The 25,986-nt window shown below is 33.9% G+C and overlaps 1 protein-coding gene across 1 annotated transcript in view; it reads right to left on the reverse strand.

Annotated features, from left to right (window-relative positions):
• The window catches only part of LOC145975618 (uncharacterized), a 109,194-nt gene extending 85,671 nt beyond the window's left edge, over positions 1-23,523 (reverse strand). The window contains exon 1 of the mRNA XM_083106217.1: positions 22,812-23,523. Within this exon, the coding sequence (XP_082962343.1) occupies positions 22,812-22,914 (103 nt within the window). The 5' untranslated portion in view covers positions 22,915-23,523. The remainder of the gene's footprint in view (positions 1-22,811) is intronic.
• Between the last annotated feature and the right edge of the window lie 2,463 nt (positions 23,524-25,986).

Raw genomic sequence — 25,986 nt, forward strand, 5'->3', positions numbered from 1 at the left:
AACAACGATTAGGTGAATGAATTTTAAGCTTAAAAAAGGGGAAATTGCAATTAGTCTCAAAAAATTCTTAATAATAAATGTTAGTTATTTGTAAATAATTTTTAATAATCTCAATTTAAAGAATCGAAGAATATATTTCATTTCTTGTTTAGAAAATATTCTGAATCTTGATGTCTACTTCCTGAAAAAACATGGAGAATCTCAAAGATTTTTCTATAGTTGGACAAATCAGGGAACTTTATTGGAATTCAGGAAATTAAAAAAAATAATTCTTTGATAATCTTGCTCTTATATTGCAAGCAATCGACAAACCAAAAATTGTCCAAGTTGTAAATTATATGTATTTAAAATATATATCTTTGTTTATATATTTAATGTCTTTACAGAATATTATAAAAAATATATATTTTTTAATGTTATTTTTATTTTCGCGTTGCATGAATGATTTTTGTATAAATATTTTTTATTGTCATTTTTAATTTTTTTTCATTTTATTGTTATTTTTATTTTTTATTGTCATTTTTATTTTTTTATTTTTGAATGATTTTTGTATGAGTATTTGTTATTGTTATTTTTATATTTCCTTTAATTTTTCTTTTGTATGAATAAAAAATATGAGAAGAAGCGTGCAATAAAAAAAACTTATTTTACAGAAAGTTAGATCCAAAAAGTTCTTTTTACCTGGGATTTTGAAAGAAGTTGGGAAAGAGAATCTAAAAGATCAGAAGATTTTTAGGGAATTTTTTTTACAAAATTTGAGTGTAGATTATATTGTAAAACTCTTTATAAATTGAATATTAATAAATTTCTGCGTAAGAGTATTGTTCCTCCCTGGAACGAGTATAATCCCCTGCTAAATCATTTTTGATTAACTTCAACTTGAACTTGTATATCCCGCATGAAGAGCCTGACACGTATTTATCGTAGCGCGTAAAATCTCCATCGCAAGAACCTTGTTCGCCGCGGCCATCTGGGTCGACGGATATAATTGCTTTTGTCTCCTCGAGTATTCGCCAGCTGACACTAATCCGGAGCTATGTCTGTTTCGTCATGCTTCTATATATTCGCGACGTAATATAAAAGATTTATTCCAGATTCGATCGTGCGTCACTTTTTCATTAGGAAGGGACCGCGTAAAAAAAGAAGAAATTCCGTTGTTCTTCTCCTCGTGACTTTTCAGCCGCCATCGAGCTCCTGTTTAGCACGAGTTCTGAATCCAAAATCAGCCGTGCGCCCAGTGTGTGTCGCAGCTCATATAAGTTTGCCGAATTTACATTTTGAACGTGTGCGACGGATTATCATTTCTCGGTAATGTAATCTCTGTAATATAATAAGTTGTGTATTAATAATGTCGCTGGCAAACTTTCTCGACTCGACTGTCGATGTGTTAATTTATTTTACAAAGAGAGAGAAAAAGAAGGAAGGGGAGGGGAAAGAAACTTATATTCAGATCGACAGATTGGATAATGGATACTCACATTCTTGACCCTCTTTGCTCGACAATAACAGAGAGAAAAGATGCGCGGAATGGCGGGTAATTAACGGGGCGGGAAGTAGGTTTCTATGCATCCGTGTTGGGGCCGGGTGCAGACGCAAGCAGGCGGAAACAGATTTTTCACAGGCCGGGAACTGGAGGAGAGTCGGTCGCGCGCGATGAAAAATGAGAGGATAGAGAAGGGAAGGGGAGTAAAAAGGGTAGCAGCGGGTCGCCTCGAGGTATTTCAGCTGTATCGGGAAATGGAATACGTGATAACCGAGGCTTTTCCGTTGACGAAGTACGAAAACGTAAGTATACACATCGTACAATGGACCGGAATCGTGAATGTCGACAGATTCGCATTCGACAAATCGAGGGAGAAAGCATCGAAATCTCGAAACGATTTTTTACTATGGTTGCACGACATGCCAAGACTAGTTTTGTTTTGTCTCGGGGAATTCGAGACAGAATCAAGACAAAATTTTTTACTGTCAAGACAATACAAAGACTAAGATTGTTAAGAGATTATTAATCTTGTCGAGATTATTGATTTTTTAAAAATAGATAAAATATATATATTTATAGATTATATTAAATAAGAAAAAATCATACTATATATATTATATTATACAAATTTGAAAAATTTTATTTAATAAATAAAAATATTTATATTGTGATTTAGAAAAAATTAATGTAATAAATGACATAAAATTTTACTCAATTGTTTAGATATTTTAAACTATATTATATTAAAAAATATTTTAAACTATATTATATTATTTTAAACAATTATTCAGTATTGTTAAAAGTTGTTAATAAAATCGAAACAAGATAATACAAGACAAGATTTTTGCTACAAAAACCAAGATTTAAATTTTTGAAAATTTTCAATACAATATTTTTACGAATATTGAATTGAGTTTGTGCAATATTGTATCATTCTTGTACGTCAAATAAATTCGCGTTAATAATTGTTTCGTAATATTAGTATGCAAAGAAGAATTCGCACGAAAATTTTTGCTTTTCTTTTCTTTTTCCCTCTTTCTCTTTTAAAAAGTTTGAAAATGCTGAACGCAAAATGAAGCGCCGCATCAATTAAGCATCCGGTGAGAGATGTAAAAAGTTCTCGAACTGTTGTTGGACGAGTTCAATGAAAGTTGCGAAATAACGTAATATTAGCGCGCGATATTCCGCTTGTCTCGCATAATAGTTTTATTCGGCTTATACCGAGGTTTTATAATTTAACAGTGTCATCGCAGTTTGCAAACATTTCTTTTCTTACCCGAAGCAGTGGATCGAATAATTTAAATAGCAAGCTGTTATATATACCGATCCATTTATTAATTCATTAGGAAGAATAATATTTTCGAAAATTGTTTAATTATTCAATTAAATAAAATCTGTTCAAACGACGATATAAAATTCGATATGTACGGTATAATAATTTCTCGAATATTAATTATTAATTATATTGAACATTGTTATAATTTGAATCCTATATTTGTATGTGTAACAGATCAAATAGTTTCAATATAATGCCATTGCATCGACTTGTGAATGATAAACTTTTATTAATAATAAAAAATTATTAAGTGTATACAAGTATATCTCAGTTTTCTATTTTTTATTTAAACTTCTATTTGTTGTATATAAATTCTATCCATTTCGCTCTGCCTTTTTTAACTTTTTTTTAATCAATTATAATTCAGGAATAACAATCACGAAAGCTTTGTATAATTTCCTTTCGTATAATTCGAGCATAGTTTCATCCCTCTCGAAATTATTGATGGATGTAAAACTGATAAAAAAATAATGATACCAGAGAAATCCAAACAACACGCCATCCCTTTCCAGCCTCACTCGATTGTCCGTACTTTTCAAACGCGCATGAATAAAAGTTGCCCGTCGAACAGGAGGCAGGCGAACGCGATTTACGACAAGATCGATGCAGGCAGAGTCCCATGATGATATCATTGATAGAAGAAAGTTCGGGATTAAAGACCGCCATTTAATTTCCACTTTAAAGCAAAACAAGCGAAAACAGCGACGGTCCAAGGGAGAGAAGAGAGAGAGAGAGAGGACTAGTCGGAATCGTTAATGAGACTTCCTATCCGAATGTAACAAAAGTCCGGTTTTTGAATTGCAGATTCCTTCGGCGCGGACGATCCAAGATAAGAGCGTCGAGGAAAAATGTCACGAATCGCGCCGAGATTACGGATGCGAAATGATTTATCAGATTATATTCCCGAGAGACATTTTTCCGTGACTAGAACGTTGCTCCGTCGACGACGGAACATGAGTTGAATTATACATCTCGCCTGAACGCCTACACTTCAAACAGCTCGTACTCGATAAAAGAAAGATCGTTAGTCGTTATTCGATAACGCGTCGTTATAATTTTATACGCTTAAATTAACTATGCGCCGCAAGTAATTAATATGCGGATTCGCCTGTATTGTTACGTTATCGCATACATGTCACGTTACGACGCATAATGTGACAAGTGAGTGAAGGGAAATAATTCTTGTTTTGTTAGATGAATGTTTAATTAATACGTCATAGTTTTGTAGTAGTTAGTAATTGTTATTAAATAATTATCTAATAAGTGTATTTTAATGTGGATTAATTTCTTTAAGATACTATTTTAATCATTAATAATTTAAATAATATTGTATAATCAATACATACATGGATACAATTTTATCATAACACTTTAATAATAAGATTGTAGAGGCGCCGAAATTTTGTTTGACATCTTAATACAATGCAATTGTTATAAATATTTTGATTTCTATAATTTTATCCACATATTTTAATTATAAATATATATTAAATCTATATAAACCGAAGAGCCATATGAAAGTACTAAGTTATAATTTTTAAGGTAATAAATATTATAAGATTAATAAAATATTTATTGTGTATATATATATATATATATATATATATATATATTTATGTATTTATTTATTTATTGTTTATTTATTTATATATTTTGCAAATTTTTTTATATAATGCGTCAATTGTAATAGAGGATAAAAAGGAGTCCCTTTATATTACACCACTGCCATATTTTACAATTATCTTTTATAATCTATGATCCTTATTTTCAAAGCTCGACTTGCAATATTAAAGTTAGATTGTTTTCGGATGCGATAACATCAATTTCGCGAGAAAGTATTTTTAAAGGTATTTTGGCAAACAATAATTCTAACTCACTCAATAAAGTATATATTTATTTCGCATAATATCGTATTTTATTGTATTTTTAAATATTTTAATAAAATAATTATTGCTATCTCAAAAAGTATTAATTAATTGTATATTGTATAATGTAATTGTATAATGTAATATTATTTAATTGTAATTTATAATGTGATGTAGGAATTAATTTAAATAGTTATTTAATAAAAATAATCAGTTGCGCAATTATTAAATAATAATTAAAAATTTATCTGCATCTAATAAAATAAACAGTATTTCTCTTTAGGTCGCTCGCTTGTCACACTGTGGATATTGTCTTGATGGAAAAAAAATAAAAAATAAAAAGAAAAATACACCAATGTCATCAACGATGCGCGGACGCTTCTTATCCCGATCTCGCCGCGCCATAAATAGTCGCGGTGGCATCGATTAATCGATTCGTTGCTTTCTCCAGCAGCGTTCTCGCGCTATGATTGAGCTTCCAAATGCGTGTTCGAGAGATTTTCACGCCCCAAACTCGAATTCTCGAGCACCCGAAAAAACATGACAGCGCGTAAAGATTTCAAGGTTCAAATTGAAGCTACGCTGTTAATGTCATGTGTGATGACTGTCATCGTCTTTTATGTGTCACTTTCATGCATTCGAGTTAAGAGGAAGGATATTTTAGCGAACTTATCGAAAAGAGGAAGAGAGCGAAAGACTAGATCGCTAGAGATACTAGTCTTGATATCTTTTTTCGAAATTTAAGACAAGATCAAGCCAAGATTTTTAATTAGTTGTCAAGACAAAGAAGAGAGATTATTAATCTTGTCAAAGTTATTAATTTTTAAAAAAGCTAAAATATGTATATTTATAAACTGAGAAGATGAGAAAAAATCATTATATTACATGCGAACTTAAAACATTTTATTTAATAAATAAAAATTTTATTTAGAAAATAAATGAAAATTTTATTTAAATTAAAATAATTATAAATAAAAATTTTACTTAATAAGTAAAGACATTTATATTGACAGAAAAATTAATACAATAAATTTTAATAATTTAATAATTTTCAGATTAATTAATACAATAAATAAAATAAACAATATAAAATTTTACATAATTATTTAACTATACAAAACTTTGTGTACAACACATGTACAACATGTACACATGTTCTCTGATTGTGTATGTGTGAGTTGTGTGCATTTTGACATCACTGCAGGCTACTGCCTTTTCGTAAAGACCACGAATATACATTATGTTTTTGGAAGTAAATGCGAATGACATAAATAATTATCTCAAATTATATTATAAAGATAATTTTAATATTTTTTATTTTAAACAATTGTTCAATATTAAATAAACAAAATAATATAATATAATCGAGACAAGACAATACAAGACGAGATTTTTGTGTGCTACAGAGATTTATTCAAACTCAGGGAGTAAGATTTAAGTATTCGAAATTATCTGCATTTTCAATAAAATATTTTGACGACTATTGTCCTGTCTTGAATCTTCTGCAACCCTAGGCATCGTTCCTCGCACAAGAGCATAATGCGAGCTAAGTTTGCAGGAAATTGAGATCGGTCTGTTCCCAGGACAGACGTAGGCATTTGAAAGCATCTGCATGGACAGTATCGATGACCGATATATCGATGAGCGCGCGGTTTCTCGAACGTCATGCGGAAAATAGCATTGTTGCGGGCGGAGAATGTCACGTGTCTGGAAGGAAAATGTTAGGAATTTATAATTCGGCGAATTTTCAATTGTAATTCGCCAAATGCATAATAAAAATACGCACGAGTATCGCGAAAGTCAACACGTGTGTACAACGCACACCACATAACTTTGTTTGACTTTAACATTCATTGAAATTTTAACTCGTAGAACGCGAGCGGAGCTCACGGCGCATCGTGGATTTATGAGCAAGCGGGTCAAACCACCCAACAACACACAGCGCCTCGGATAATGCTTAGGGTGTGTGAGAAAAGGGTTGGAAGAAACCATCGGCCACAAAGATGTTATTAATACGAGTTCGCAAGCGCAGCCATGCGATCCAACTGGAAATTACTCTCCCTCTCCGATCTCCCCGTTCATTCCACGAATCGCATCTTCCGCGGGGGTCAATTTTTTGAGAATAAAAAAAATTAGCGACGAAAATTGTCAATTTGCTCCATCTGTCAAATGCAATATTTTCCAGAAAAGGAAAAAAAAATAAAAAAAATCTGGTATCTCTATTTATGTCGATTAAATGCTAAATTATAGCAGCGGAAGATGAAGAGCGATTAAGAGACATTCGATTGCAATATACCATGATTGTTATTTAAATCAACCTACTGTTAATTCAGCGCTTTTTCTCGATTTACGCGTCGTTTGCATAATCGACCGGCGATGTTCAAAGAGAACGAAACGAACGAGCAGATTAATGCTATACAGATTTATGATGCGCTGACATTTTAATTAATTGCCGTGGAGCAGAGCTCTTAAAATCAAAGATCTCGAAAATTCGCAAAGGTCAACCGGCGAGCTCCACGAGGAGGCTTGATTGCGACTGCAGGTCGCATTTTTATCAGGAGAATGACGGGGTAGTTCGCGCTGACATTTCGTGAAAACGCTTTGCCGTTCTGACAAGTCATTCCGATCTCTCCTCCGCGGAACAAAGTTCATTCGGATGAAACATCGCTCGCGTTTAAGCTCTCTCTGGTTATCTGTCAAATAAATATCAACCGATGCGAACAATCCCGCTCGCATTTTATCTAATTTCCTTCCTGTCACACGAGCAAGCGCATACACCTGCCCCCGCGAAAGAGATTCTTATAGATATCCCCGCAGATTCTCCATTTACTGAAAATATCACGCGCGAGACCTCAAAATTCGAGACGTGATTTACGCGGGGACGCCCGCCTCTATCAATATTTATCTCCGAGCCTCCGTATATATATCGGCGACTGCTCCAGATAAATCTGGAGCAAAGAACGGCGCGGGCTTCCATTAAGGATCTCTTCTGCGAGATCGCGCCGCATCATCATCATCCATTCCTCAGCCGCGAAAATTTGAGGTCGAGGGGCAACCACCACCAGAAGCCTCCTCTCGCTCGCGTTCGACGTGTAAAAAGTCAAACTTCCTCCCCGGTTAACATTTGCGACCGCGAATTCGCGCTCGGCTCGTAAATCACCTCGACAAATGCACGAGCGCGGGCGATAAATTGCGCGGAGGAATTTTTAATCCGCGAAACGAGCGGAAGAAAGGATTTTAGGGCGACGTCGGACAGGAAGGCAAGGGAAATGGAGTTTTCCCCAAGTGTGAGAATAGAGCTCCGACAATAAGTTTCTCGGGCCGGCCTGACTCGAGGATAGATAAAATGAGTCATACGATTATTCGTCTTTTTTTTCGCTCTCACGTGTTCTTCCGTCGTTGAGCGAAAGATTCTCTCTTGGGGAGCGAGAACGATATCTCTGTGGGAATCAAATTTATACTCGCTTCTCATTACTTACTCGTATTATTACGAATCAAATATGGATCTCACTTTTATTTAAATTATATACATATAAATTATATATTATTGTTATATTATTGTTATATTATTGTTATATATTATTATAACATTGTAATAATGTATAAATTTCTTCCCTCTGTCGTGCAAATTTATTCTGCAGATGCGATTAAAAAAAAAAAAGACGGCGTGTTATTTATGCCCGAAATATCAGGTGAAATTAATTTTGTGCGAATTTCCCGATAGATAAATGTTAAATGTTGTCGGAGTCGCTCATACGATACGTAACAACCAAAAAAAAAACTAATGATGCCGCTTGATCGAATTATATTCCGTGAGTCACGCAACATTCTGCAACAGAGGACCAGCATAAAATGAACGTCAAACGGAAAGACGAGGTTGGCGTGGTAGAAATTAACTTACGAGAATTTGCGGCACGCGAAAGACGAGTGACGTTGTAACTTATTGCGCCCTCGCGGGCTTTAAATTAAGACTTTACCTTAAGAAAATGTGTATATACACATGTATATGTATAATGTATATATGTATATGCATAATGTATATATTGTATACATGTACACGCTCGTGCGAAAATTATTCGCCAATAATGCAGTAAACGTATTAATGCACTCGACTACGACTAAACCAAGATGCTAAAGTTCTTGAAAAACATACCAACATGCGCGTATGTAATTAAAGATAAATGATAAACTGTAAGAAAAAAGTAAGAAAAAATTCGCGAAGGCGATTCTTCTCTCTGATTTTCTTTAAATTGTCTCAACAAAGTCTAATCAGGATCTAATATGAACGATATTTTAAGCAACGAGTGTAAAGTTTATGGATACGATAAAGCGAAATTCATCAACATTGCGTATTATAAATGTATTCAGTATATATATTTCATATTTACGGTCAATATTTGCGATAGACATTCATATTATCATTTATTGGAAACATCAAAAATAAAAAACGAGCTCGATGTTCAAGAAAAATTCGCTACTCTCTTTTTTGACTGATTTTATTTAAATTGTCTCAACAAAATCTAATCAGGATCTAATATGAAGAACTTATTTATTTATTTTATTTATGTAATAGTAATATAAAAGTAAAAATAAATATATATTTGATATTTACAGTTAATATTTGCGATAGACATACCACTACGTCATTTATTGGAAACGTCAAAGCCGCAAAATAAAAAACGAGCTCGATATATAAGAAAATTTCGCGACCCTCTCTTTTTACTCCCGACTGCTGCCAACCTACGGTTGGCAAAAAGACGGAGGGAGTATGCGTTTCACCGAGCTCGGATTGTTTACCAGACGTATTCTCGATAACTATAACATAGTTCGATATCATCTTTTACATATTATGTTTGATTTTATTTAAATTATCTCAATCCTCTCAATTAACAAATCTAATCAGGATCTAATGTAAACAATAACTTATGTATTTATTTATATTAATTAATTAATTAATTAATTAATTATTTAATTAATTCATTTACTAAACAATATATAAAAGTAAATAAATATATGTATAAAAGTAAATAAATATATGTATGATATTTTCGATCATTATTTGTAATAGACTATTATATATCATTTATTGAAAACGTCAAACTCGTCAAACGAAGAGTGAGCTCGATATTCAAAAAATTCATGAGAGATTTTTTTACCCGATTTTATTTAAATTAATTTATTTAAATTTTTGTTTCAACCAAATCTAATCGGGATCTAATATAAATAATAATGTATTTTAATCAGCGAATGTAAAATTTATAGTTACGATAAAGCAGAATTTAGATTCATCAAGATTGCGTATTATAAATGTATTCAATAGACAATATATACTTGATATTTACGATCATTATTATTTGCGATAGATATCCACTGCGCCATTTATTGTTCGGATGCCTGGAAAACGAAAAACGAGCCATCGGGAAACGCCCAGTCGCGTCTTTTAATCTAAAAATCTGATGCGCGAGAGTTGGCGAGAGCCATTATTTTCCAATTTTACGCCGCTTCGACGTGCAAAACAGTGTCTTACGGTGTCGACAAGTAGGACGGCACTGGTGAGGGAAAAATGGTCACCCCGGGAGAAGACGCGACAACAAAAAGATCGCGCCCTGTGGTTCCGCGACGGCGGAAGAAGTATCTGAAATTCTCGACGGAAGTTTTATCAAGTTTTCGACCTGCTGGAGGAAGCTGGGGGATTCGGGTTGGACGAGGCGATGCGATCGGGGTTTGAGAAGGGTCGCCTCGAGAATGCAGCTCTTTCATTGTTAGATCCTCGAATCGGTATCGGTTCACCGAGCCTTCGTTACGTGCCGCGGGCAAACACGATGAATTATTGTCGTCCATCCTCGCACGACCTCGAATCTCCTATCACTAAGGAGTCACGTCCCGGGATATCTTTTGCAATAATTTCCTCGCGATCGCACGATATTACACGCTATTGTAAATAGCTTTCGTGTTCGAGATAAAAAGTGAGTAGTTCGACATGATACTACAATAGATTTATTAAAGGTGAACAAAAATAGTATTTGAAATTAGGGCTGCACGAGATTCGAGACAAGACAAGATAAATTGTATTGTATTGTTATTGAAAATTTTCGAAAACTTAAATCTTGTCCTGGTTTTCAACGAATTTTTGTAGTAAAAATCTTGTCTTGTATTGTCTTGTCTCGATTTTAATTTTTATCTAATATTGAACAATTGTTCAAAATAATATTTAACATAATCTTTATAATATAATTTTTAATATAATTATATTTATATGTATAATTTATAATGTTATTTATAATTTATATTATTTTATTTATAATATCATTTAAGATAATCATTACTATTTATGTCATTCGTTTATTTTCAAAACATTTAATTGTGTAAAATTTTATATTGTTTATTTTGTTTAGCGTATTAAATATATTAATATAAATGTTTTTATTTATTAAATTAAATTATTTAAGTTTGTATACAATATACAGTGGTTTCTTTCATCTAATTTAAAAATATACATATTTACAAATTTACATATTTTAGCTTTTTTTAAAAATCAATAATCTTGACAATTTTAGTCTTGGTATTATCTTGATAATTAAAAATCTTGTCTTGAGCTTATCTCGAATCTCGAGATAAGACAAGTCTTGATATCCCATGCAGCCCTATTTGAAATAGAAAATAGAAATATTGACATAATTATTATAAATAATCAATGTAAAATAATAATTAGTTCACATGTTAATTAAATTAATATTTGAAATATATTTTATGAACATTATCAAAAGAAATAAATATTTCAAGTGTATTTCTCATCGAAACCTGATTAATTAAAATTATTATTTCTTGCATAATACACAGTAAATTATCTAAATAATTATTTTTTACTCATTTCAAAACGTATTCACTATTAAGTTTAAAACGTATTCACTATTAAAAAAAGATTTATACTCTCTTTCTTGCTTTAACTTTCATAATATATTTCTCTCTTAATTTATTGTATTTTGTATATATAACTTAAAAGTATCCGATTTTCTTCACTTTCGACGTCAATATTTAAATTGTCGCGTATTTAATATTATTAATGACATTTATAATTAAAAAGAGAATTAGTTAAATTATATAAATATATTTTTATAAGTCAATATGTTTCAAGAGAGAGAGGGAGGCTTTTCTATTTGACGTCCCTAACGTCCCTTTCTTATATAATCAACCAAAGGATCAGGTGTCTTTGACGCGCTGGCTGTTATCTCTGAGACAAAATACGGCTCATTATCTAAGCATTAGTAGATTGGCCGCGCGATATTAAAAGCCCATTAAGCGGCACACGGCCACCAAGTGGATAAATCGAGGGAGAGAGAGAGAGAGATTTGGGAAAAAAGAAAGAGAGAAGAAGAAGAAGAAGAAAGGGATGAGTGCGAAAATTGTAGACATAGAAGTAGAAAGCTTTATCGATGCGTATCACACACGTACACACACACACACACACATACACATCGTACTCCGGAGTCCGTAAGCACCAAAATTAAACGGAAATTACTTTAAGCTAATAGGTCAGTATCGAATCCACCAGCGTGACGTAAAGCTACGTAACTACGTGCCCGATTTTCCAGTTTCCACCTATCCGGCCGTTCCGCTTTTGCGGAGAAACCGTCTTTAAACCACTCTCCGAGAGTTACGAATTCAATTGCGAAGCTCATTTCAAGCGCGGCGCGATTGCGTTTCTAATGCAAGTTATTTCATTAGCAACTGCGTTGTTCCGGGTTAAGGAAATTTTCAAGAACAGTACCTCTGTTTGCGAGATAATAAGTGCAAAAAGAGCGAAGAGAAGTTTAGCGATGCGAAGTTTCATATATCGTCGATGAAAAGGGGGGAGAGAAGGATGTGTATATACTAAGGTCACATAAGACTCAGGACAAGATAACACTCGTAATAATATTGTATTGATATCGAAAATTTTCGAAAACTTAAATCTTGCTCTGATCTTGAATAAATCTTTGCAGCAAAAATCTTGTCTTTTATTGTCTCGATTTTATTAATAATTTCTACATCGCTCTGGAATCGTATACGACTGTATTAAATAGCGGCATTAGATGTGAGATCTAGATAGCTCAATGGTTTCGAGCAGTTGCTCGGAAAGCAAAAAAGTTGGGTTCCCGGATCCAGCCTCTTGCGCCTTGTCCCTAAGAAGCGAGTAATTGAAATTATATCATTCGTTTAAAAAGATCCCTATTATCCAGTGAGGAAGAGGAGCAATGATTTTAAAATACGCGAGCACAAGTTGCAAGGAACATTCATTCATTCATTCATTAGCACTCTTTTTTTTTAATCACAGTCGAGATTCAGTTACAGTTAAATACAGAATTTTGAAAATTCAATCTTAATCTGATTCAAATTATTGTATAGCCTTGGAGATCCTTTCTTGTGTCACGCAATTGAATTATTAATCCGTTTTATGTCTTAGCGAAAATGTTTTATTAAGATTTAATTGTGCATGGTGTGTAAGTGAATATTTATTGAAAATCTTCTGGTGGACATCTCCAGCTCTTCATGCTATAATGGCGAAGCTCCGACCTCAGCCATTGCAATTTTATCAACGCATTCATTTTTGTGATGCCAACGAGTAGTGAGTAAAATTGAATAATTTTTATTTTCTCCCTTTCACATATCTTATTATCTCATTTAAGAGGGGACTTAATCCCTTTTACTCGGGACGAGACCTTGCGCGATCTTGGGACACAATTTTAGTTTCTTTTAAAAATCACAATAGATGACAAGACCAGTAATCTTAACAATCTTGGACTTGATAATTAATTACTAAAAATCCCTTTCGAGTTTCAAGACAAGACAAAACAATAGTCTTGGTATCTCGTGCAATCTTAGTTTACGCTCAATATGTTTGACTCGTAAAAGATAAAGTTGAAGAATTCTCGCAACTCTGTGGGAAGGAGTTATATGTGTGGAAGGAGATGTGTGAGAAACGCACACTGTGTATGACAGCAGAGTCTACATTTGAACTAGGTCGCGAACGCTCCGAGCGGAATTGAACTCTTCGTCTCGATGCATTACTTCCGGCTTGCCGTGAAGTTTTAAGCTATGTTCGATTTATCGATACATGTCGAGGCTCTGTGTACTTTTTAACGGTTATTCCTTTATTTGCAGTGTGTTTCGCAGATGAATAAAATCCCTGGAAATTTTATCCATACAAAATGGGCGATCTGATAAATTTTATTATACACACATACACACACATATACTATCTCTCTCTCTCTCTCTCTCTGTTTTTTTATGAAACTAAATATTTTAAACACTTTCTAATTTAAGCGATATCGATTATTTTTTACTTAAATTAGGGCGAAAAAATAGCACATTTTACCCTAATTATTATTATAATAATTAAAGGTACCTTTCTTATATTTATTTTTTACGTCAGTAAGTTTTAAATTAATCGATTATTATTAGATTCAACCGCTAGGTACAGATGCACACGTTCTTACGTCATCGGGAACCAGTGACGTCATCGACAAGATTACAATAGCAAACACATACGAGACTAGGATGCACATAGAGCCACGATCCTGTTATTTTACGTGAACCAACAAAGTGTCACGAAAATAGATGGCGATATATGAATATCGAGAGCTCGACAAACTCATGATTATGGAAGACCTTTGGGAGAGATTTTGGAAGCCCTTTGCACCCGTTATTCCGCTAAATGATCAAGCTAAATTTATACTGGCCGAAACTCTCATTTAAATGCTCCCCTGAAAGCCATCGCGTTTTTGCTCCCTGCATTGTCTCTCGAAATGAGTGCGTTTTTTAAATTCGTCTTTGCGAGTAAAAGGATCGAGATAAGAACATCTTTAATCATGCTTGCGAACGTGCATTTTGGTTTTTTTTGTATTTATTTGTGATCTTCGATTGGAGACTGTATCGCTTCGCATTCGATCCGGCGCATTTGTAACCAGTCCGCCTTCGCGACTTCTCTTACCAACGAAGTAGGATACTTTTTGAGAGAGATTTCTTTCGAATCCGTTGAACAGACGGAAAAGAGCATCTTGTTTACTCAAAAAAAAATATATATATGTCAGCTCTGTGAGCGAGCATTTGTTTCAATGAGTGAAAATGTACGGAATTCATTTAATACTTGAAAGAGTCAGTCATGGAAAGTCCTGAATACCGTAAATATACAGTAATCGAGTCTAAATTTCTCCTGCTTTGTTTTGCAAATACATATTATATTCTAGCAATAAATGAAAAATTGATAATTTTTAGGAATAAATATAAATTAAAAAATTGTTATATTAAAAATATTTAATAAAAATAAAATCCCGATACGAGCATTGAAGGTTATTTATAGAAATTATTATCTTCAGATGTCAAAGTCAAAGTCCGTTTAATAATATAAAATAAAATCGTGGGATATTTCGACGCTTACTCCTTTCAGTTATACATTATATAAGATAAGAATACATACAAATTAATAAAACATGTGAGATTTATAAAAATTACAAAATCATAAGGAACTGGTCGTATTCAATTTAATGGATAGATTTAAATGTTTTTTTTAAAACACTGTTTTCAAAATTAGTGTGGCGAATATCTCGAAAATTAATTGGATCGAATAATTTCAATTCTTTAAAAAAAGAAAATTTTTTTTGGAGGTCCTGAACCTTTAAAAAAATTTGAAAAATTAATAATTAAATGAAGAGAATGTTTAAATTAAGAAATAAGTAAAATGTCATTTTTAGTGTTCCTTCGATGTAGTTATTCACCTTTGTGGCGATACATGTAATATGCGTAGTTATTTGAATATTAAAGTTATAAAATATATCGTAAAACGACTTGTAGACACAACACATACACAATTTTGAGAATTTTTTTTAAGTATTAGAAATTAATGTTTTTGATGTTTTACATATGTTTTTATTAACGTTTAAACTATATTAGTATTTTTAAATCTTGGATATTTAGCTTTTTTTATTTAATACAAGCCTCTGCGTGTTCGAAAATGTATAGTTTAATTGTTGAAATGTATATTCAAATGCTTTTCGTGTAATTAAAATTAAAAATGAACAAACTTAGTCTAGTTTTATTCTGTAGAATATTTATGGGATATTAAACTTAATTACATTAGAGAAAATTGAAAAATAACAAAATAATTGAAAATTAGATATTTTAATTTTGCTAAAACTTATTCATTTCTTGAAAGGTGGGGAAAACAATACTAATTATTAATTTTTCAAATTTTTTTAAAGGTTCAGGATCTCTAAAAAAATTCTTTTTTCTTTAAAAAAATTGAAATTATTCGATCCAATTAATTTTCGAGATATTCGCCACACTAACTTTGAAAATAGTATTTTGAAAAGAACACATTTAAAGCTCTGCAGGTCTGTATGAAGCGCGCTATCCTATTAAAAATCTTATAAGCCCGTCAATTTTGCAAATTTTTCAATAAAATTTGAAAGAAATAGAATAATAAATAAAATCATAAATATAGAAATAGAACAATCTTCAGATATACTTTCAGAAAATGTAAAAAACAATCGATCTTTTTTGAAAAAAATCTCTCTAGTAATCTAAAGTAGACTAGCCTTTAAATTTTGAGAAGGTCGTGGAGATAATAAATTGTGTCATCCGATGACTGGGTGTCAAACAGTCATGCATAACACGATGATATTCTAATTTAATTAAACAGTAGTTCAGTTTCTCTTGCAAACAATAACCGACATTTGTGTATTCCTCGATTTCCGGAAGATTAATGGCTGTCACATAGATGTGACATCAGCGGAGGATGTCGTCGGCGTTTACGCCTTTACAATCATTGACCTTCTTCGCGGAAAGATGAATCCGACTTTAGATAGAAACTTTGCGGATCGAAGAGCCTCGCAAATTGTTCGAAGTACGAGAGGCACTTTAGTTAAAAACTAACACTTGTGCAACGACGAGATGTTGGATGAGCTGAGAACGGACATATCGGAGAGGAAATATTTATCTGGATGGATAAACATTGTAAAAGGAAACGTAATGTATGTCTATTTCGAGAAATTTTCGCTGAAATTCATCGATAAATATATCGGATCAAGAATATTTTTCCTTCATCAATTTCAAACAATACAAAGACAATTCGAAGCTTTTTTCAATTAATTTAAAAATGTAATATTTTTATTTAAAAGTATCTACTTTTTTCGTAATCGAAATTTGAAAGTGACATTGTCGAGTGTGAAATTATCAATGGTAGCAAGATGACTATCATCTGATATTATTATTCATATGATATCAATATTTCGGATCATGAATATTTCTCCATCAATCTCAAACAATATGAAAAGGGAATATTCGATAATTTTTTTTTTTAATTAAAAAATGTAACATTTTTAAATTTTTTCTATTGACATGAGGGATTTAAACTTGTGTAAAGAAAGAATATTTAATAATTTCATTTTAATTAAAAAATGTGATATGCTTAGAAACGTATTTACTTTTCTCTTAATTGGAACTTAAAGAGAGGACACTATTATAAAATTATCAACGAAAGCAAGGCGATTATATAATTATCAACGGAAGCAAGGTGATTATAAAATTATCAACGGAAGCAAGATGAGGCTCATATCATTATTTATGATTGCAATTTCGGATCAATAATATTTCTTCATCGCAAACAATAAAGAGAAAACATTCGATAATTTTTTTAAATTTAAATATGATATTTTTAAAAATTAAAAAGCATTTATTTTTCTCATAACTGAAGAAGGACACGATTATGAAGTTATCAACGAAAAATCTGGCAAGCGCAAAATGTGGCCATCAAATATATCATGTACAGACGGACGCGAGAAATGAAACGGAACGGGAAATCACGATATGCAGTGGTAATGAATGAGATTATGCAGCTGCTTACCAGCCGGCTTCGATAAAGGTGATATATGGGGCGATATAGGGGGCGTTAATGCGAATCGTCACAAATGATAATTTCACGCCTTCCGCGATTAATTCCCGACGGGAAAGCGTCGAAGCGTGGCTTCGATCGCATCGGAGGAAATTGAACAAGCGATCGGATCACGATCGAAATTTCAGCTCCAAAGTCAAGGGACGAATTATAGCCGTCGTCTTACATATGAATCGGGGTCATCGCCGATGCATTTTTTTCTCTCTCTCTCGTTCTACATCGATCTTCGGATGCGCGCCATCAATCGGAGATTAACAGCATCGAGCATACGGCACAAAGAAAAAGGGGTCGCGGAAATTCGATCAAACGTAGGCATTTCTCCCCCCTGACCTATTTTTCTCGAAGCTATACATTTTCGACTTCAAAACACGCGAATATATATGTACATCCGATTTCGATTGGCTCGATATGAAGTGGGCGATGCTGAAGGGACAAAATTTCGCGTAACGATAAACATCGGAATGGAAGTCCGGAGCACATCGATGTTTCATCAAATATAAATGCTGCGCCTGTTTTGCCACGTTCTAAAAGTGCAAAAGCTACGTTTCAATATGCGCGTGTTTTTTGAAAGCTCTTGACTATTGACGATAATGGAGTAACGCGATAATTCAAACGTCAAAAACCCATCTAGCGATATCTATAATTAAGCGACAGAAATCTATTTATATGTTATGTGCGCATATATATTTTTCAAATTGATTTTTTTCTCCTACACACATTATACGATACACAAGATTAGAGAAATAGATTGCTATTTTGATCAGATTTTTCGTCACGATCGCGTTTATAATTCCCTCGCTTCAATAGAAGATACGAATTGTCCTATCTAAATACAAATCCTGTTTGCGGAAGGCAAACAATTGTATTCGTGATGATAGGGGAGTGTCTTGCGATTATGTTCGCCGGCGGGCGAGGATTAGGTTCAGATTTATCCGATTTTGTAACCCCTCGCGCGGACGTCCCAAGTAATAAAGCAATAAAGGTTCACAATTGTGCATCCTTTGTATATTTACAACGCCGTATCGTGCTTTATTGTTGAATAGAGAGAGCTCCAGGGCCCGCTATGTCGAGATTATCAGCCTCGTTGGAAATGGGACGTTCCATATATTCATCGTTCTATTAGATAATATGCCCAATAAAAAGGCACGTCCATTACGTGATTGCCTCCGTGGAAAGATGGACACACTAGCTTCAATTTATGATTATTATCGATTATGATTATTTACAGGTTTTTTAGTATATACTCGTTTATATTGTTAAAAATATGTTATATTTGAAGTTTAACTTAATTCAAGTATAACTTAATTTAATTAAATTAGAGAATTAAGCCTCTCAATTTTAATTTTAAGTCTCTCAATTTTAATTTTAAGTAACGATTGTGAGAAAGGCAAGAGCAATCTTATCACCGTTAATTCAACTTTATAGTATATGTGTGTGTTTACTCGAATCTTGTAAAAAAAATCCCTGAATATTCTTTGATCAGATATACTTTTGTTCAAAAATTTCAAATAAAAATAATATTTTTTAAAGATTTTTAATATAACTTTTTAAAATAAGATTCTTTTATTGTATGCGTTTTTTAATGCTTTTCACTTATGCAAAAAAAAACATAGAGCGTTAAGTTTCAAATAGACTGCAAATAGACTGCACTGTTTCAACTAGATTTGCAAGTGTATTGAAAAGTTGTATTGAAAAACATTGAATAACTTTCATAAAATAAACATTTTTTACTTGCATACATTTTCATTATTATTAAAAATTTCAATAAAGAATATGTATTTATATTCAATATTTTGTAAAATAATTGAATATATAAATTGAATATATAAATATAAACATATATATATATATATATATATACATATATTTATTTATTTATTAGATATATTTAAAATGTATAATTCACTTGGCCTGTTTATAACATGAGAGCAAAATGATCAAAAAGAGAATTTTTTAAACAGTTTGTTTGAATACCAATAAAATTCCATGAGAATTCCCTGATTTCTTCAGATATACAAAAGAATTCTTTATTTTCTATGTTTTTCCTAGGAAAAATACATCATTAACTTTAATTTAATTCAGATTAGGGAATTAAATATTAGTCATCTTACAATTAGTTTTAAATAACGCTTGCAAGAAAGTTCTTTAGCAAAGCAATCTTATCATCATTAATTCGACTTATACAATATATATACATATGTGTATGTATATTCAAATCTTGTAAAAAATCCCTGAATATTCCTCCTGAATATCCTTGATTTTTCAGATATTTTTTTGTCAAAGTGACAAGTTTTGTCATGACAAAGAAATTTGAATTGTGTTTCAAAATTCCAAGTAAAGAGAATATTTTAAAGATTTTTTAGTGCAACTTTTTTTAAAATAAGACTTTGTTATGAAATTGAATACATAAACAGAAATAAATATATATTTATTAAATATATTTAAAACGTATAATTCACTTGACTTGTCGATTGTTTACAATATGAGAACCAAACTATCAAAGAGAGAAAGAGAGAGAGAATTTTTAAAAAAATTTCCTGAACATCAATAAAATTCTATGAGAACTCTCTGATTTTTCCAGATACAAAACAATTTTTGAGAATTCCAAGTTTTCCAAAGAATAAATACCCTGTTAACTATAATTTTAAAAAATTTCAAATTAGAGAATAAAATCTCAGTTAATTTTAACTAAGCTTGCAGAAAGGTTCTTTGATAGAGAAATCGATTCACATATACTTTGCCATTGATTGATCTGAAATCTCGATCTAACATAGCTTCTTCTGCAGAAGTTCGGCGCAAACACACATCTAATTTGCACTGATTGAAGAAATTACAATTCGCGCTCATCCAATTCCGGAAGATCTGACTTTTCTCGCGTTGTAATCCAACGGTATAATCGCGCTAATCCTCGACGTACTTTTCATCGTCGGATTTCAGCTGCAGCAAGTGAATGTAATACTCAAGAAAAATCATTTTGTCCAGATGAGATTATATATTATTAATGAGGGATTGAATCGACAAGCATTGAATGTATAGAGAATAGAATATCCTTTCCGAAATATATTAATTTCGTCGGAGCTATAATCCGCGTAAAACGATCATCGATATGCACGTAACTGTATGCGCATAATCCCTCCGTTACGAGACGAGATCGATCGAAAGGATGCGAGAATATATTTCTTAAGGAATCGTGTATATTGTGAAATAATTCCTACATTTATATTCCATAGCGTTTTCATTTAAAAAAATATAGAAAGGTATTAAAAACAATCTCCGACTTTATTACAAGCGCGAATCATACATTTTTTACATATTTCTTAAAGACTCGTATATATTTCGAAATAATTCCTACATTTATATTCTATAGCGTTTTCATTTTAAAAAAATATAGAAGAGCATTAAAAGCAAGTGATTCTGATTTTTATTACGAATCACATCTCTGTCAAAAAATAATCACTATCAATTCGATTTACATACATGTCTGTATTTATAAATCCAGTAAAAGATTCTTTGAATATTCCTCGATCTTCTAGATATTTTTGTTTAAAATTTCAGGTAAAGATTTTTTAAAATAATTTTCTAAAATAAGATTTTTTTATTGTATGCCTTTTCGAATCCTTTTCACTCATAGGAAGAAAAGCACCACTTAAGTTTCAAATGCTAGTTTTGTATACTGTAAAAAATTTAATAAGTAAGATAAACATTTTTCACTTGCTTAATATTTTTATTCTCTTTATCACTTTTTCAAATTTTAAAAATTCCTTGCACACATACATTTAAAATATATGTGTACATATTTACTTCAAATATTTTCAGCGATTCTGCTGTCAAATAGAATCACTGAATTTGCTGTCAGTCGCGTACTTCAACTTCCGTTTCTCGCTAATTTCATCCGCAACGTCCCAACGTCTCGAGTTCTCGCTTATGTGGGACAGTTGAAAATTTAATTAGCTGCGATCTCTAGCGTCCAGTCCTGCGTTGATTTCATTAGAGAACGGAATAATCGCCCGTTATCGAGAAAGTAAAGATTCCGATAAATGTCGCGTAGCATGACAATCGTGTTCTTGAATTCTCCTTCTTAACGAGCCGTCGCCATTTTTCTCGTTAAAATGTCATGTGACAAGGAATCACCCTCGTAATAGACTTCGTTTAATTTGAAATTATCCAATGGACCGGCAAATGTTCAGGATAAAAAATTGTATTTATTTCGAACAAAGTCGTACTTTTTGCTGGCACTTGGATCGTTAATTAATTGAATTAAAATGGATTTCTATTATTATATAATAAAGAAAGAGATCTTCTCTCAACTGATTTAAGAAAAACTCAATTTATTCGTAAATCGTGCATTGTTCTTGTATCTTTCGCGATAATTAATGATCCTCCAAAGAGTCAATATTGATCTCGCAATCGTGCATTCGCATAAAAATAATGAAAAAAAATTTGGCAACAGTTTTTAGATACTCAAGTAATTAAATGTGCCTCGTCGAATAAACTCTCGTCAAACGATGACAGCGCGATGATTTCCGACGAACGAATTATGTGCAATACGTAGAATCGTGTTAATTACTTGCTAATTGAACAATTTGGGATGATTCTGCGAAACAATGATCGATCTTGCCCCCCTACTACGATATAATTGCTACTGGTGCACTTGCGATAATCTTTTTTTAAAGTTTTATTCCGAGTAATTTGCAACACAGAGTTGAAAAGAGTCGAGATTATATTTCTGAGAAAATCTCCTCGTTTTCTTTTTCTATCGCCGCGAAACTATTGATATCTTCGCGCAAACATTTCAATCGGCGATCCGCAGATAAAATTGAAATTCTTCGTGTCATTCGTTTGTTTCTGGCGTTTAAATATTACATCGCACATACTTCACGATTCCCTTCCCATCCCTCCCTCCTTCCCCTTCTGAAGAGATCCACATCACGCAGTTTCGGATCAAGCTTCATTCCACCTGAATCTCGTAAACAAGCAACTACATCACTTCTATGATAGCTTCTTCTCGCGAGACGAGTAAAAGAAGCTATATATTCTTCTCGCGCGACGAAAAGAAGCTATGTATTCTTCTCGCGCGACGAATAAAAGAAGCTATATAGTCTTCTCCATTCCTGCCATTAATCTTCAGTAGAGACCGATTTCTTCAGCAGTACTTTAACACTTATTCGAAGCGAGGTGATTCGATTCTAACGCACTCACCGATGCAGACGAAGAGCGCCACGACGAGAATCGGCGGGAAAGCCCTCGAGGACGAAAGCATGTTGGCTGCCGGGACGTGCTGCGACGAGGATATACGATGCATCCGCGACAAGCAGGGAGAGAGGCTGTCACCCGGCCACTTTGGAACGTCTCGGTGGATCCTCGGCGGGAGATCGGAAGTCTGACGGAGTCACCCCGCTAGGGGCGGGACCGGAAACTGACGAAACAGGCCCGCGCGAAAAACGAAAGAGAAAGGCACCGCGTGCACCGACCCGCTTCCTTCGTCGTTGATCACTCCAGAAGTAAACCCCCCCCTCTTCGTTAACTTCACTCGACCGGGGTGGATCAATCTCACTCCGTTGAAACAAAAATCTCTTCCTGGTCCCTTAAAATATTTACTCGCTCCACACGAGAGAGAATGCGATGTGGGCGCTGATCTTTCTGTATTTATTTATTTTTTTCTCTCTTTCTCCTGCAGATCCTCCGCGCGACTGATAATCGGAATATTATCGCGGATGGTACCGGAGGAGGGTGGGAGAAGCGAGGGCGGCTTTTACAAGGAGGTGCGTCCTATACGTCTGTTGCAGCGCCAACGTCGGGACTGACTTTCTCTACGTTATACGGCCGTTCTGCAGCAGTGGCGACGCGCGCGCGGCGTCGCGACGCGCCGCGCCGCGTCGTCGCGCGGATACGTCCCCGCGTCACGTGTGCGCCTGTGGGCGGATGCTCCGGATGCAGCTGGACGTGTGCGAGAGCGAGGCGACGACGTCGCGACGCTTTGAAATTTGACGTCGCGCCCGCGCTTTCGCCGAGGGAGAGACTCGTCGCATCGCGAAAGCGATCAGCTGACTCGCAGGTCGGAGTCGGCCCGAAATGTCAAACGTGCGTGTGCGTCATTAACCGCGCGACATCGACACGCCGCTTCTCCCGAGAAGTCGGGGATTATCCATGTAAATGGGATGTGTTGCTGTTCGATTTGGCGCGAGATTACGATTATTGAATTTCCGTTTAAAGGATTATAATCGATCTCTGCTTCGAGTGTCTCCGACGCAGAAGTCTCCTCGGCAGCCGTGATTCGCGCGCACTTCGATTTAAAGGAGAGGGTGAAGTGTTTAATTAAATCCATATTTTTTTCAGTGACCAATGAATACGCATTTCTCGATGTCTCGATATCCGAGAGAAATGCACAATTAAAGATTAACATTCTACGCCCCGCGTTGTTTGGAGGATATAAATTATCATAAAATATTTGCGTCCGAATAAATTATCCAGATTTGAATTAAGAAATTCTTCATTGCTGCAATCATAAAGTTCACGGCGCAAGCCGTGATAATAAGTAGCTAAGGAAATTTATTTATTGAAATGTTTGTGTGTTGAAATATAAATTAACTTTTTAATTAAGAAAGACACGAAAATGCGTTTGATTTTCGGAGGACCTACATCCGTAAAATTTTGCACCATTTTGAATAAGTTTGCGCGGGGAAAAAGGGGGGAAGAAACGACGTCGTAAAAAACTATGTCGTAAATATTGACAGCGTGAGATAGAAGGGGAGGGAGAAAACACGAAAACGCCTTCTTCGGTCAATTATTGCGTTTCCTAGCGCGAGGATACTGTATCGTTGATACGTGTTGCGGAAGGTCCGTGTTGACGAAGTGCGTCGTAAACGCGTTTAGGGCACCCCTTCATCAGGACGCACTGTACGTCATCGGTTTACATATCGAGTTATTGCAGTATGCATTCGCCCCGTAGTTATCGGGGAGTGCATACAATGTGTGCGCGTGCATATAATGCAGTAGTAACATTGCGCCATGTGGCATCAATCATGGGATTTCCTGCAGGTGAAAGGCCACGGTCGGTTTCCTCAACGCGAATGTCCAACCCCTCCTCCCCCTCTCTCCCTCTCTCACTTTCATTGTTTCTCCAGTTTGTCCAAACCGTTTCTCGTCGAAATTTGACAGAGCTGGAAATGGAGAATGACAAGTATAGCGAAACGGAGGGGAGCGGGGGGGCAAAGAGAAAGGTATCGAATTTATTTTATACCGAGAAAATATAGAAAGTTTTCGCGGATGAGAAAATATTTTCATACCATCTCTCTCTCTCTCTCTCTCTCTCTGAAAGTTTGTAAATAAAAAATAGTTTGGCGTAAAAAAACGCGGCTTGATTAAAGCTTGTTACTGTATAATTCGAGAGAGAGAGAGAAAGAGAGAGAAATGGAATCTCTTTCTCTAATGCTATGCAACAATTATGTTTGTATGATATACACGAATGACAGAACGCGCGTCGACTCTTTTAACCCTTGTAACTGCACTTCACTTTTTACGTGTATAGGAGATAAAATGCGAGCAAATTTCCATATCACCTCTGCACTTGATGCAATGCCACTTCCGTTGCAGACACACACACACACACACACACACATACACACATCATCCTACGTAATAATATTCTCTCGCACAAGGATGTAATATCGTGATGTCGTTAACGTCACTTTGGCTGTTACAGTTTGTAAAGAGAGACTACGAGCGATATATAATTTATCTTTCCGCTTCACTTCGCTGATGTTGCGACACTGAGGCAGGATAATAAACGGTTGCGGCCCTTAATTAATAATTGATATTAATCATAGATGTAATACATCGACGATGATTAACACGTGAAATTAATTTGCGTGGTAAAATGTAAAATGGAAGGGCACAGGGGAAAAACAGAGATCCCATACAGTACAGAATATTGCAGCAATATTATTAATTAATGCAATATTGCTGCAATGTTACACTAATATTAGAGAGAGAAATTTTATTTGTTTCTCCATTTCTTTCTCTCATTTCCTTAAAATCCTTTTCAAAATCCCTGAACACATACAAGTTGTATATGTATATATTACGTAGAAAAAAAACGTGTTTATCTTTAAAATGAAATCTGCCTTGTTATTCCATAATGTGTTTTTAGATAAGATAATTATATACGAACAACTGTAAATAAAGCCAAAGTAACATAAGGTAGAGAAACACACGGAGATTAAATCCTTTAGACCTGTGTAACATATGAATTGCGTGACGGAAATTAAATACCGCGGATGTACGTGTGCGATCGAAATTAAAGTAAACCACCAGGTATGGCGTGTAAACATTATTTTATGGAATTTAAGCGACAAATATTTAGATTATATAATAA

The sequence above is a fragment of the Camponotus vicinus genome, unplaced genomic scaffold (genome assembly GCF_025532165.1).
Source record: "Camponotus vicinus isolate PSW18456_S1 unplaced genomic scaffold, iyCamVici1.0 SCAF_1, whole genome shotgun sequence".
Lineage (NCBI taxonomy): Eukaryota > Metazoa > Arthropoda > Insecta > Hymenoptera > Formicidae > Camponotus > Camponotus vicinus.